The sequence below is a fragment of the Eublepharis macularius genome, chromosome 5 (genome assembly GCF_028583425.1).
Source record: "Eublepharis macularius isolate TG4126 chromosome 5, MPM_Emac_v1.0, whole genome shotgun sequence".
Lineage (NCBI taxonomy): Eukaryota > Metazoa > Chordata > Lepidosauria > Squamata > Eublepharidae > Eublepharis > Eublepharis macularius.
The window spans coordinates 24894485-24909816 of NC_072794.1; the positions used below are offsets into that span (position 1 = coordinate 24894485).

At 46.4% G+C, this 15332-nt stretch overlaps 1 protein-coding gene across 1 annotated transcript in view; it reads right to left on the minus strand.

Annotated features, from left to right (window-relative positions):
- The window catches only part of CACNA1E (calcium voltage-gated channel subunit alpha1 E), a 378426-nt gene that overhangs the window by 104309 nt on the left and 258785 nt on the right, over window positions 1-15332 (minus strand). Inside the window, exons 22-23 of the mRNA XM_054979594.1 lie at window positions 6183-6345; window positions 197-326 (exon numbers count right to left, since the gene is read on the minus strand). Of these exons, the coding sequence (XP_054835569.1) occupies window positions 197-326; window positions 6183-6345 (293 nt within the window). The remainder of the gene's footprint in view (window positions 1-196; window positions 327-6182; window positions 6346-15332) is intronic.

Genomic DNA, 15332 nt, shown 5'->3' on the forward strand with positions numbered 1-15332 from the left:
GGAGTTTTATATACCAGGAGCATTTCAGTATGTGCACCTCCAACACATCTGAAATGGTACAACCCAGCAAGAGCGTCACCATGTTATTCTCCCGAGAGGGTGGTCCACCTCTATGCTGAACTTTGGGGAACTGAAGGTCATTCCCACAGTTGAACCCTCCTGTTGTGGTGGAATTGTCAAGAAACCAGGTAATCACTTTGTTCCTCTCTGAGTTGGTCAGGACGGGATCCTCTGCGGCCAAGGCGATGCTGCTTGCTGCGATCACCAGAAGGATGCACATCTCAAAGTAGCGCAGGTTGACAATGTAATGGCAGGCTCTCCGGATCCTGTCGGAGAAACAACAGAAGAATGGTCCAGCAATGGCTGACTATTGCACTGGTCACATGCAATTCCGGTGATTTAAGATGCTACCAAAGTATATAAGTAATAGGTAGCATTCATAAGACCATAATAAGAGCCTTGCTGGATCAAACCAGTGATTCATCTAGTCTATTGTCCTGGTTTCCGCAATGGCCAATCAGATTCCCCAGTAAGGCCAACCAGCAGAAGCACAAAGGTCAAAGTCTTCCCCTGCTGCCTTCTCCTAATAACTGTAATCCAGAGATATACTGCCTAATGCCTCCGAACATGAAGGTCCCACTTAGTTAATAGCACTTATGTGTCTATTCTCTAACCTCCCTGATAAAGTGAACAACATCATCTCTTGCAGCAGTGAGTTCTACAAGTTAGTTATACAGAAGTACTTCCTTTGATCTGTCCTGTATCTACTGCCGATCATTTTCATTCAGTGCTCCTGTGTTCCATACTTTGGGAGAAGATAAAGTTCCATGCACTTTCCTTATCTCTTGCACAATTTATGAACATCCAGGGCTTTTTTTGAGGGGGAATGCTCTGGAACACTGTTCCAGCAGCTCTAGAATCTGCCCACGTGATTCCTCTCTCCTTTGGCCCTGTAGGCTCTGCAGAAGAGGTTAAGCTGCTTTGAGTTCATTCTGCTTTCTTGAGTGAGTGAGAGAGAGAGAGAGAGAGAGAGAGAGAGAGAGAGAGAGAGAGAGAGAGAGAGAGAGAGAGAGCACAAGAAGAAGCTGCTCAGGCCTGGTGCTGGCTCTGCAGAGTAGGCTAGCTGCTGTGAGTTCATTCTGCTTTCCTGAGTGAGTGAGTGAGTGAGTGAGTGAGTGAGTGAGAGAGAGAGAGAGAGAGAGAGAGAGAGAGAGAGAGAGAGAGAGAGAGAGAGAGAGAGAGAGAGAGAGCAAGAAGAAGCTGCTCAGGCCTGGTGCTGGCTCTGCAGAGGAGGTTAAGCTGCTTTGAGTTCATTTGTGCATATGATAATAGAGAGTTCCACCACCTCTTTTCCCAGAAAAAAATGCCCTGTGAACGTCTATCAAGTCTACTCTTTTTTCTGAACTGAAAAGCCACAAACCTTTAATCCATTTTTGGTAGACACATTTTGGTTTCCCTTTTCCATGCCTTCCCAGATGTAAAATATCTCCCTACTTTTTTTTTTTCTCGATGAGGCTACCAGAACTGTACACAATAGTATTTAGGTTAGTAAAAAACAAAGTGGATTGTGAAACAGCTGCAAAAAGTTCTCTTCAAATTGTGAGTGAGCAACCACATGGCAATTGATTATTTATTTATTTATTTATTTATTTATTTATTTATTTATTTATTTATTTATTTATATTTGATTTATATTCCGCCCTCCCCACATCAGCTGGCTCAGGGCGGATTACAACTAAAATTTAAATTACATATCACAATTTATACGATTTAAAACCATAAAACCTTTAAATACCATCGTTAAAATACATATATATATATATATAAACACAGTGACACAATGATCTAGCCGCCCACCTTTTTAGCCATCTCCAGAGCAATTTGGCAGGGAAATATATGAGAGATGGAGGGTGTCACTAGTAGGGAGGGCATATGCTGTACTCCCCCAGCTAGGAGGCACCGCCTCGCATCAACCATATGCCTGGCAGACCAGCTCTGTCTTACATGCCCGACGGAAAGATAACAAATCCCGCTGGGCTCTGGTCTCATTGGACAAAGTGTTCCACCAGACTGGGGCCAGGACTGAAAAGGCCCTGGGCTTGGTCGATGCCAGGTGGGCCTCCCTGGGGCCAGGGATCTTTAACAGACGTTTATCACTGGAACAAAGAGTCCTCTGGGGGTCATATGGGGAGAGGCGGTCCCGCAGATATCCCGCAGATGTGCCGGTCCCAGTCCGCATAGGGTTTTATAGGTTAATACCAGAACCTTGAGCCTGTTTCGGTACTCCACTGGCAACCAGTGCAGCTTTGAGTACAGTGACTGAGGCAAAATAACTTTGCATATATGCTGACAGAGTCTGAACTGGCAAGGACTGATCAGGAAAGAGATCTTGGGGTTGTGGTGGTCAGCTCTGTGAAAATGTCAGTGATGAGACTTGCAAAGCTGCTCCTCTCTCTGGTTCTTATCATCTAACCAGTTTCTAATCCCATGATATTTATTCAGAAACCTTTGCTGAGGGAATTGTTTTTAATGTATTTATTCTACCCAGTGGGTGACCCCGCCCCCCGCAAAGGAAGTACAACATTGTTCTCCCTTCCTCTATTTTATCTTCACAACAACAACCTTGTGAAATAGGTTAGGCTGAGTTAGTGACTGGCCCAAGGCCACCCTGCAACAACAACAGCAATAATAACATTTGATTAATATACCGCCCTTCAGTACAACTTAACACTCAGAGAGGTTTACAAAGTATGTTATTATCCCCACAACAATCACCCTGTAAGGTGGGTGGGGCTGAGAGAGTTCTGGAGAGCTGTGACTGACCCAAGGTCACCCAGCTGGCTTCAAGTGGAGGAGTGGGGAATCAAATCCGGTTCTCCAGATTAGAGTCCTGTTGCTCTTAACCACTACACCAAACTGGTAAACTTCCAAGCTGGTGTGTGTGTGTGTGTGTTAGAGTGAGTGAGTGAGTGAGTGAGTGAGTGAGTGAGTGAGTGAGTGAGTGAGTGAGTGAGTGAGTGAAATTTGGTTCTCCTAGTCTCAACGCTCTAGTCCAACACTCTACTAGTCCAGCACTCTAACTACTATACCAGGCGTCCTCCAGAACTGAAATGGAAGATCCATGTTTGGTCCCTCAGTATAGCAAGTGAAGAGGCAGGATGCAAAATCACAAACTTTAACATTCTTCTTCCACTCTGACAAAAAATGCCATACATGAGAAGGTGAAGTGGGATACTCTCAGCCTGCATGATCATTATAAAACATATGGCATATGTAGCTTGGCCCTTGAAGATATACGTAACTTCTTCAGGTATGGCTCTTTTGGTCAGATCTGTGCTCAGTATTCTATAACTGCCCCCCCCCCAAGTAAGATTTCATCTTTAGATAAAACCTTTGAAATAACATCCATTCTAGCCCTTGGCTGGAACACTGGATCATTACTAAAATGATACCATGGGTGGAGTGGGAGGAATCAATGACAGTTCCCACATGTGATTCAAGTTACATGTGAGATCTCCTGTCCAAATAAAGTACTAGCTCACTTTTCCCTCTCCATATGTCAACTAGTAGGTCAAAACTATGAATAGGAGATTACACTATATTTTTCTTGATTCCATATGCATTTCTCAGAATTACATCTCACCCTGTAATTCCTGCGTTACATGGCTCTTTGACTCTGCTGTTTATCATTATTTTTCATAACTCTGAATATCAGATACCGATCTAGTGAGGACTCACTACATACATTTGACAATGTGGGCTTATGCTAGAATAAAAACATTAAAAGTGCCACAAGTAGACATGGGCACGAAATGGGAAAAGAAAACAAAATGAGAGCTTCGTGTTTCATTGTGATCTACGAATTGCAAATCATGAAAGTTCACGAAATTGACATGTTTGCTGAAACGATTCGTTAGTTTTGTGATTCGTCAGAACCTGGGGCATTTCAATGGCACCTTCATACCCAGAGATGCCATACTCTCTGGGAGACTTCAGCAGGCTCTCCTCCATCCACCCTCCTAGGGATGTGCACTTTGGGTTTCTGATTCAGGAAAAATACCCGAATCAGACCTGATTTGTAAAGATTCGGGATTTCAGAAACGGCCCCAGCATACCTGGGCTGGTTCAGAAACCCTGAATCAAAGATTCCTGAAGCTATTTGCATAGCTTTGGGAAGCTTCGGGGCAAAGGATTGAAATGTCCCTCTCCATGCAGCAGGAGGGAGAGGGACATTTAAACCATGGATCACCTGTTTGTCGGGGTTTCTGACAAGCAGCTGAGTACTTTGAAGGGAAGGAGGATCTCAGTGCAGCTTAGAAGCCACACTGAGATCCTCCTTCCCTTCAAAGTCTCCTCTGTTCCAACCAGCTGGAGGAGGGAAGGGGACTCTGAAGAGAAGGAGGATCTCGGCGCGGCAAGCCCTACAGAGATGCTCCTTCCCATCAAAGTCTCTCCCATTCCAACTGGCTGGAGGAGGGAGGAGGACTCTGAAGGGAAGGGGATCTCGGTGCGGCTTCCCCTGCCGAGATCCTCCTTCCCGTCAAAGTCTCCTCCATTCCAACCTGCTGGAGGAGGGAGGGGGACTCTGAAGGGAAAGAGGATCTCAGTGTGGCAAGCCATGCCGAGATCCTCCTTTCCCTTCAACGTCTCCTCCATTCCAACCGGCTGGAGGAGGGAGGGCTGGGGCTGGGGGGCTGAGGCTGGGAGTTGTGGGGCTTGGGGTGTTTAAAGGGCCCTGCTGCTTGTAAGTGGCAGGTCCCTTTAAACTATCAGCTGGTAGCCAGCAGGGGGGATTCCCCCCTGCCGCCTGCCAGCGGATAGTTTAAAGGGACCTTTAAAGGGCCAGGTAAGTGGGTTGGAGCGGAGAGGGGTAGGTGGGTGGTTCAGGGGTGGGTGTAGGTAGGGATGCTAGGGGAAAACCCAGCCCCCTGAATCACTTCAGAATGCTCTGAATCTTTACAGAGCATTCCGAAGCGATTGAAATATTCGAATCCAAAGCGGCTTGCCGCTTTGGGTTTTGGGTGTTTTTGAATGTTTTTCCTGCTTCGGGTAAACCCAAAACAGGAAACCCAAATATTATCAGGGTGCACACCCCTACACCCTCCCAGTTTGCAATACGTTGATTGGGAAGGATGAGAAGGGAAGTGGTGCCAGAGAGCATGACTGAATGGGGACTGGGAGTTGCTGGATCAGAGGAGGACGAAGGACTGGCCATGGTGGAGCTGGGTTGGGAAGACAGAGTAAGGGGTGGGGTGGGGTGAGGTGGAGGAAAAAAGGCACCCTTACCCAAAGACCATCCCACAGCAAGGCCAAGAGCTGGAAATAAGAGGCTACTTTCAGTCTCTTTAAAGCAGAAGCAGCCAAAAGCACAATCCCCAATCCTTCCACACACTCTCCCGACTCCAATCCCAGCAAAACGCTGACATAGATCAGAACAGGAGGTCTGTGGTTGGCTGACAGACCTGCCTAACACAGTTTGGAGGGGTGAGATTGGTGTGCCCATGGCTACATAAGGCCCACCTCCTTGGTTGCCTAGGGGATTGACCCCCAGCTCCTGGCTGTATAGGGCAGAATGGAAGCTCTCCAGATGGTGAGGAGAGCTGCCAATCAAGGGTAAGTGGGCTACGTTTGAGGTTTCCAATGCCAACAAAAGGTGGGGTCCATTGTTGCCTAGGGCATCAATGGATTGGCACCAGCCTGTCTGCAATTACGAATCATTCACAAAGCTAACAAAACAGGCCAAAAAGTCATGAATTTCATAACAATTTCATGATAACCATGGCCCCACAAAACGCTGTTTTGCAACACACGAAATGGCTCGTTTTGTGACAAAATTTGCTTTGTATTTCAATTCGTGCCCATGTCTAGCCACAAGATTTCCAATTAAATTCAAACCTAATAATCCTGTGTATTTGTGGCCACTTTTGATATAATGCCAAGCTATTGGTTTTCAAATTTGCTACTCTAAAGCAAGGATCAGGGGTGCTGGCTTCACATTTCAGAGGAAGGCTAGCAGTGCTGGGCTGGCCTGTTTTAAGGCAAGCTTGCCCACCATTACTGTTCTTCACAGTTAGGAATCACTTATGTTTTCAAGGATCTCCACGCTTCTCCAAAACTCAGTTTGCAAACCACTATCTTAAGCAATTCAAAACGGGGGGAAAAAATACAAGGAGATCTCTCACGGGTTTGTGGTGCTGAAGATGAACATAGAGCTGTGTGGAACCATCGGCTTGCCCGAGCTCTTCTCCTTCTTCCGCTTTTTCTTCTTCTCCATCTCCTGCCCTTCCTCTTCCTTGGTTTCTGACTCCTTCAAAGGGCTGGCTTCTCCATCGGTCTTGTTACTAACTGTAAAACAAATAAGTTTTTTTTGTGATCCGAATAGCAAAGAAGTAAAGAGTCCAGTAGCACCTTTAAGACTAACCAACTTTATTGTAACATAAGCTTTCGAGATAAGAGCCCCTTGGTGCAGAGTGGTAAGCTGCAGTAGTGCAGTCCAAGCTCTGCTCACGACCTGAGTTCGATTCTGGCGGAAGCCAGATTCAGGTAGCTAGCTCAAGGTTCACTCAGCCTTCCATCCTTCCAAGGTTGGTAAAACGAGTACCCAGTTTCCTGGGGGTAAAGTGTAGATGATTGGGGAAGGCAACAGCAAACGACCTCGTAAAAAGTCTGCCAAGAAAACATAGTGATGTGACGTCCCCCCCATGGGTCAGTATTGACTCGGTGCTTGTACAGGGGACTACCTTTACCTTTTTACCTAACCATTTAAGAACCACAGTTCTCTTCGTCAGATAGCAAAGAGTATGCAAAAGAGCACACAAGCAATACCAGTGTGTAGCACAGACATATAGATAATGTTTAAGTTATTGGCACACATACAACTTTCTGCTGCAATGTGGCTCAGGAAAAAACAATATAAAATAAAGGACATCTAGTCTCCTAGGGTAGGTACTAATATCCACGTTGACTGACTTGTCTACAGCCAAAAGAGATGGCTTTGAGGTTCTGGATGCAGAATGTGAGAATAAGAATACTGAAAGAAATACCAGAATAACACAAACCCCTTATTTTCTCATTTAATTTCAGAAATCCCAGTAGGAAAACAGGAGCACAATATTGTGGGTGGGACCAGCAGTGATAGATGGACAACACTGTAAACTTGGTAGTTGAAGGCCATTGCTGTGTGTTGTTGTCACTATGCCCATGCGGCTCAAGGAGAATGGGAAACAATGGGTTAATTCTTTCTTTAACTGCCCCATAGGACCTCATGACTGAAGATATTGTGGGAGAAGAGCTCAGATATGGCAGGGGGACTGAAGTTTTATTTCCTTAATACACAGTCTCTCCCTTAATTACAGCCTTTCTATAAATTGACAGCAAATGTTATGCTCTGAAAAAGCCTAATATTATGGAGTTAGAAGTGAAGAACGATGCAACATGTCTTTGCAGCAAACACACCAGTACTGCAGGCAGTAAAACTAGTAAGGTAGACAGGTGAATTCCTTCTGTCTGCTTTCCTCTAGTCTGTTCTGCTGCTATCCCTTTGTTACCTAGATTGCTAATCTTACAGAGTTCCTTCCTTCCAGCTGCTCCTCTCTCACTCCCCCCCCCCGACCTTCAAGAGGGCAACACATACTTGCTCACTGCCTTTCCTCTTCCCTCCCTCTTCCCTCCTGAACTGAATGGATAGAAAGCATTGAAAGTGAGTTCCTGCAATCATACATGTGACTACATGTCATGTGTCATGATCCAACTCATGCCACATGTGCTGTGTATTTTGGCCCTTTGTTAGATAGCTAGTCAGAATGCCTGTCTCATTTTTCCAGTCACAATTTAGATTTATCAATAAAAATTATCCTTTCCTTTTTTAGAAGCAACAAGTTTCATACGGACTTTATCTTAAAGCAGTCTCCCCTCTGCTTGCATGCAGTGAGCTCACGCTAACACACGGCTGCACGTATGCTATCATAAAACAAAATAAAAACACAGCCATTCTGAACTCGGGCCATGGAAATTCTGCACTTAGAAAAGATGAATTCTGCAGCATGTGACTGGTATAATTTATTCTGGATTTGATGAGGAATAACAAACCAGGCAGGGCACAGGACGCTGCAACCTAACCAAAGCAAACCCTATTCAGCAGTTCTTCCGGTTTCTACAACTTGATCAGGCATTGTCCTTTGGCTGAATTCTCCTATGCACTACTGCTCAGCCAGTTGGTTATCTGTATTATCCTGTGTTGGGGGTGGGGGATGTTATACCTTCTCTGATTCCCTGATCCAGTAGAGAAGCGGGGAAACATTTTATTCACCACTTGGCAGGATAGTACATATGCCCAGCTTGTGGAAAATAAACAAAGGGTAATTGATTGTCTGTATTCACATAAAGTTCATTTTTTTAAATTAAAAAAAACAGAAAGCTGTCATTCACAGACAGCTGCATTCTATGCTCAGTACCACTTTTTGCGCACTCCTAGAGCACAGCAGCCTAAACATAGCCCTGTCTAACACGCCCTTGCACAGTGGTGGCAATGCAAAGCCAACACCAATGAATTGACTGCTTGGAGATGTCAGAAATGGGGCGGGGATGCAGCAATTGCTGTTTTACATTCTCACCTCCCGGTTCTGCAGTTTGTTAGAAGGAGATTAGGAAGAGATGAAAAGGGGAAAAAGCTGTCAAGCCAAGAGACAAAAGGGTTTTTTAACAAGTCGTTTCCAGTGGTGCTCCTTAATTGATATCCATATTTAAAATCTTTCACCTCAAAGCTGGAGAAAAAACACTTTCCCGGGTCTTTCGAAAGTGACTAATGGGAGAATGTAAGTGGGCCTGAGTCCTTAAGAACCACTTTACTGGACTGTGCCCGGCAGTTACCTCATCTGAAAACCAAATTGGATGAGATACAGAAATATCCTGACTGGATCTTTCTGTGGACAAATTTTAAAAGAAAAGAAAATGGCTGCAGGGAACTTCCATTGGATTGGGAAAAACTGTGCAGGGAAGGGAGATCTTTCCCCCAATGATAACATCTCTCTATTCCTTCCCAGGGCCAATGAGGGGGGGGGCAACTTGGCTCAAGCGTCAGCCTCAAAGGCAGTCTTTTTTGTCTTCAGAAGCAGGGTCCGGAGGCTGACCACAGACTCTTCAAGAGTAGGGATTTACACAACAGGTGAAGGCTCGGTCCGGCAGCAAAATTCAAGTTCACAGTCTGAGTTTTGCTGTGTCTGCTCAAGCCCCAATCCTGCAAAGAACAACAGGGGCCTAAGTCGTGATATGGCTTGGTAACTTTAACTTGGGCCTGCCAGCCTGGTGCTTCTGTCATTGGGCTACTCCCTCAAAGGCCTGCTGTCTCTACTGCGCCCACTGGGTGAGAAGAGAAGGGGGGGGCTGGTGGTCACAGAGCTGACCTTATGAAGAAGGGGCCTGGCTGCTCCGGTGTCTGGCAAGTTGGCAGCATCTTCTAGAGCGGAGGGTTCAGAGGCAGACCCTTTGACTGAAGCTTTAGGATCCAGAGGTTTTGGGCCTGCGGGGGGGGGGGGCGGGTTGTGGTACCAGGCGTGCTTATCCTGGTCGTCCACTGATGAGGACTCCACTCGTGTGCCCAGGAGGAGTCTTGGCAGGGCCTCAAATTTAGACACTTGTAATCTTTTGGGCATTTAATAAGTTTCTAACTTGTTTTTATGCACATCATATGTCATCATTTTTTTTAAAAAATACTACATTTAGAGACATCAAAAGATGGAAGTGTCATGGGCCTCTCTGGACTCGAGAGCCTACATGTCCCCAGGAGTCACTTTTTGCCTTGTGGAAAACGAATAGAGTACGTTCAGCAACATGGGACAAATAGGAGCTGAGGGAAGATGTTTGATAAGAAAATGGTGGACGAAAAGGGTTGCCCCCCCTTTCTTTGGGGCCACAGCCCCATTCCTTCCACTAGCAATTGCTGTTACTGTTAATAAAAGGGAAAGCCGATTGTAGATTGCTTGCCATCCCTAAGCAATCTACTTCGGAATAATAATAATAGTAACAACAACAACATTTGATTTATATACCGCCCTTCAGGATGACTTAACACCCACTCAGAGTGGTTTACAAAGTATGTTATTATTATCCCCACAACAAAACACCCTGTGAGGTGGGTGGGGCTGAGAGAGCTCCTAGAAGCTGTGACTGACCCAAGGTCACCCAGCTGGCTACAAGTGGAGGAGTGGGGAATCAAGCCCGGTTCTCCAGATTAAAGTCCCGTGCTTTTAACCACTACACCAAACTGGCTGATGAAGTATAATTCATATCTGACACTCCTTTTCATCCTCCAGAATTTTATGTCCCACCCCACACTCAGCATTAGCATGGACGTCATGAAGTACAAGCTAATGGGCATGAGAGTCCCACAAAACCTGCTTAGTCCTTTTCTGAATGGAGGCCTACCGTCCACCTTCATCACAAAGCAGAAAGTGTTTAAAACGACACGACGGATGGACTTCTTTAAAAAAAGGCAAAGAAACAAATCAAAACAGAGATGGCAAGATGAAATAGGACAAGCAGGAACAGGCAAAAAGGTGACAAATGGAACTGAAAACTTGTTAACAAGAAAGGAGATATGAAGAGGAGCGGGAGAGAAAGTGGAAGTGTGGAGGAGACCAGAGGTCCATGGAAGAGAATATGCTTTATTTCCACTTAAAAAGAATGTCAGATAGCAGAGCTGGGAAAACTTCTGCATGGGTCTTTGAAGCACCATCACCAATCTTAGTAGAACAAGAGTCCTCAACCCTGTTGAATCTATGGGCACGTTTGAGATTTTGGGAAAGGTAGAGGGCGCCAGAACAAAATCTCTATCATGGTGGGGTGGGAGGAGCAGACACCAGTTGCCACAGGGACTGGGTCCAATCACAAAACATTGGGAAATTACACAAAATGTCAGAAGGTTCCGAGCTAAGCATCCTCCCCTGATAAAGGCAGCTGTTTCCAAACAGGCACTCCTTAGGGTTGTCAATTGCCCATTTCCACACATTAAGCCCATTAAAGGGACAGGATATTTTTCTCCAGGCCTGTTGGCAACTTGATTATGAGTGCTCCTTGAAGGCCCAACGCTGATGTCTCCTGGGCTTATCTAAAGCACTTCCTACCAGGGGTGTGCAATCCGGCATTATATACCAGTTACTGATCTGGCATAATCCAGCGGTACCAGTTCAAATTAAGAGAATCCCAGATCAGATCTGGGAAGCCGATACTAATGGGCTGGACTAAACCAAGTTTATTTGATTTAATCTGGCAAATGTTGCAGGCTGGTTTCTTCAAACTTTCTTTTCTTTCCAGGCATGGGAGAGGAGAAAAACCATTTCCCTCAGCCTGTGACCACCTGACTCTCTATGGTGGCTCCTCTCCCAGCCTCTCTGCCCGCTGTTTCCTGTCTCTCACCAGCCTTGTGCCACTCTGTTGCCACAGAGCTTGCCTCGGCACTTTGAGCCCCTTCATGCTTCTGCCCCCTCACTGCAGTTCCACCTCTGTTGCCTGCTTTTCTCTGCGAGGGTCATAGATTCCTGTCCTGCCCATACACCCGAACTCTAAAAGGGCTTTTCAAGCTCCTGCAGGCTGCCTTTTAAGCTCTGTAGCTTGTCCGGTGAGCCCCTGGCTTCAGTTTGGGATTCTCTAGTTTGACACTGGCTTTTTCTGGTTTGACATGGGATTCCCTGGTTTGATACTGGTTCCCTTGATGTAGTTTGGTTCTCTTTGGCTTTGTTGGTTCAGCTTGGATTGGGAATAGGGCTTGCATTGGGACTGGCTTTTGGCCAGGGGTTGCCTTTCCTTGGGAAGCCTTGGAAATGTTCCCTCATAGGAAACAATGGTGAGTGGCTGGGGCACCTTGTTCAGGGCCCCATGGAATTGGACCCTGAGGTCAAATCTTCCTGAAACTTGGTGGGTCTTTAGTGGACAGGAAGGAGCAGGTTCCCTGCAACTTTGGTGAAGTTTGCTTAAAAACATCCCCCAGGCTACCAGATAGTTTTCCTTATAGGGAATAATGTCTGGATAATTTGGGATTCTCTAATCTCACTGAACTGGATTAGAGAACCTGACCTGGATATCAGGGATACTGAATATTTATGGTATTCCTGATAACTGGATCCAAATAGAACCAAAAAAAAAATTGGCACACACCCCTACCTCCTATTCCAATGAAATGGAGAAAAGTCAGGGTTGGCTCTTTGCTTTGGGGGGGATGCAAACGGACACCAAGAAATACATCTGCAGGTGCCATGGCTTCTATGGGCACCATGCTGGCAACCATCTAAGCAGATAATACTCGGCCAGATTGCATGACTAGACGTGTCTTAAAAAACAGCTATCTAGTCTGAAGTTCCCACTCCTCTCTCCCTACCATGTGGAAATGATATGAAACATCTTGTGAGTCCTACTCTGCCCCCCAGCTATAGAAGCAAATTATATGCACCGAGATTAGGGGGATCCAGTGCTACCTAATGACGTTCCTATCACATTTTGATTTGTACATGCTCCAAGGACAAGAATAAACTCAACCCATTTTTGAAAGGTGTCCATGTCCCCGTTGCCTGAGAAGGACCAGTGCTCACAAAATCTGGCAGGTGGTTGCACCCACTAGCAGCTGCCAAGATGCCATCTGTCAATTGCCTAACTGCTATGGCCTACGGCTAACTTATCAGTTTCAAGTCAAACAGACCCTGCCTCTGGGGATTTTCGATCATGTTTTATCAGCAAGCATAGAAAAGGGGTGTGTGTGTGTGTGTATGAGAGAGAGGGGGGGGTGGATGCTCTCGAAATATGCTAGAAAATTCCCCAAGGAAGAACCATCTGTGTGACTACTTGACACATGTTGGATTCATGTCATAAATATTTTACTAGCACCAATCTGGGTCCTTGTCTTCTTTTTGCTTGAAGGAGAACTTGGTGCAGCCCTTCTGCTTATTTGTTCTATGGCGAAACAATAAAATTGATGGATTGAAATTGCCCCTCAAGGAAAACTATGCCCACGCAACACAGATCTCTTTTGACTTCTGTTTCTGAGCTCAGGGGACCTAACTGCAAAATACATTTTTCCCAGATATGTCCCTGGGTCCAGTTAACAAATGTGATCTGGGAGTCCTATGCTTCTCAGGAATGCAGGGGCCCAATTCAGACTGAGACTATGGCATATGGGAAGAGGTGGCTTAAACCTCTCCCTCCTGTGTCATTTCTCCAGTTGTTGGTCCCAATCCAAATCAGGCTCTCACATTGCTGGGAAGAACAAAACTCTCAGGTAGGGTTGCCAGGCCCCCTCAACCTTCCGGTGGGGCCTGGGGCCTGGCATTTACCTGAGGGGGTGGGGGGTGCGTACACACTCCTCCAAACATGATGACGTCACTTCTGGGAAGTGACATCATCACGCGGCCCCTGGGATCACGCCCACGCTCCGCAGGGGCCCGGATTGGGGATGCTGCGGAGTGTGGGCATGCTGCTGCACTCCTCAGCGGCCCCAAACGCACCTGTTTCAGCCCAGATCTGGCTTGTTTCAGGCCCATTTTGGCATGGATCGGGCCCATTTTGAGCTGCTGCAGAGTGCGGGGAGTGCTCCTGCGCTCTGCAGCAGCCCAAAACAGGCCCAATCCAGGCAAAACCGGGCCCATTTCGGGCCGCTGCAGAACACAGGAGTGCTCCTGCACTTTGCAGCGGCTCAAAGAGGGCCCAATCCGCGCCAAAACGGGCCTGAAATGAGCCCGATCCGAGCCAAAACTGGTGCATTTTTGAGTCACTGTGTAGGGCAGGAGCGTTCCTGTGCTCTGCAGCGGCCCCAATCCAGGCCTGATCCGGGCCAAAATTGGCCCAATCCAGTAGCGCCTTTAAGACTAACCAACTTCATTGTAGCATAAGCTTTCGAGAATCACAGTTCTCTTCGTCAGATGCGGGCGAAGAGAACTGTGGTTCTTGAAAGCTTATGCTACAATAAAGTTGGTTAGTCTTAAAGGTGCTACTGGACTCTTTTTGATTTTGTCACCAAGAAGAAAAAAGGCTAAAAATAGCATTTTTGTTTTAAGGAAGCATGGGGAGGAGGGCAAGAGTCTTTTTTCTGTAAGTCCCTGCTGTGCATCAAGTCACCCCCCCTCCCCAAGTTGGCTCATCTCACCCCCTCATTAATATGAATCAGGCCTGTTCTTCTCGCTCACCACCCACCACATTTGCAAATCATTTAGATGCTCCTGGGAATGAGAAACAGAAATGGTCTCCCCACTAAGGGCTGGCTTCTGCATGTGTGGTGTTTATTACTTGAATGTGTGTAAAATTGGGCTATTACAGATATAATGCCACAAGAGAACCTTCACATCTTCTCCCCTCACTTCTGAATGACACTGCTTTTCCAGGGTGTCAGATTTGCACATGCAGCTATAAATTAGCAAGCCATTAAAAGGCAGAGAAAGGACATAGTATACAAGCCTGAGCACACCACTTCTATGAGACTCTCATCTTAGTAACAGGGATAGGAAAGAGGTGATAGTAAGCTGGCATGGTACAGTACTGAATAGGTGGAGAGTACCCTCAAGTCATAGCTGACTTATGGTAACCCCTGGTAGGGTTTTCATGGCAAGAGACAAAAGGCACAGATTGGACACTTGTCAGCTTCCCTCAAGTTTTGATGGGAAATGTAGGCATCCTAGTCTTGCAGCTTGACTCTCTGACTGCTGTCCAATGGACTTTTCAACTGTCACTTGTCCAACATTCCGCCAAGCTGCCTACATTTCCCATCAAAACTTGAAGGAAGCTGACAAATGTCCAATCTGTGCCTTTTGTCACTTGTAGTTCTGCTCTAACAGAGGTGGTTTGCCATTGACTGCCTCCACAAACCTGGTGTTCACTGGAGGACTCCCATCCAATTACTAACCAAGGCTGATCCTGCTCAGCTTATGAGATCTGATATCAGGCTCACTTGGGCTATCCCGGGCAGGGCTCCGTGCTGAATAAGGAAGTAAGAAAGTGGCTAGAGTGGTACCTCCCATTTTTTGTTCTGAGCCCCCAGAGTGAAACAATGTTAGTGGAGAGTGCCATGAAGCCATAGCTGACTTGTGGCGACCCCTGCAGGGACTTTCAAGGCAAGAGACTAACAGTGATGGTTTGCCATTGCCTGACTCGACATTGCGACCCTGATCTTCCTTAGTGGTCTCCCATCCAACTACTAACCAGGGCCGCCCCTGCTTAGCTTCCGAGAGCTGATGAAATCAGATTATCCTGAGCCATCCAGGTCAGGGCAAATGAGACAATACCAATAAGAAAATTTAAGCTACTTTCCCTGACAAACCGACACAGCACATCTCAAGATCTCTCAACATACTGGA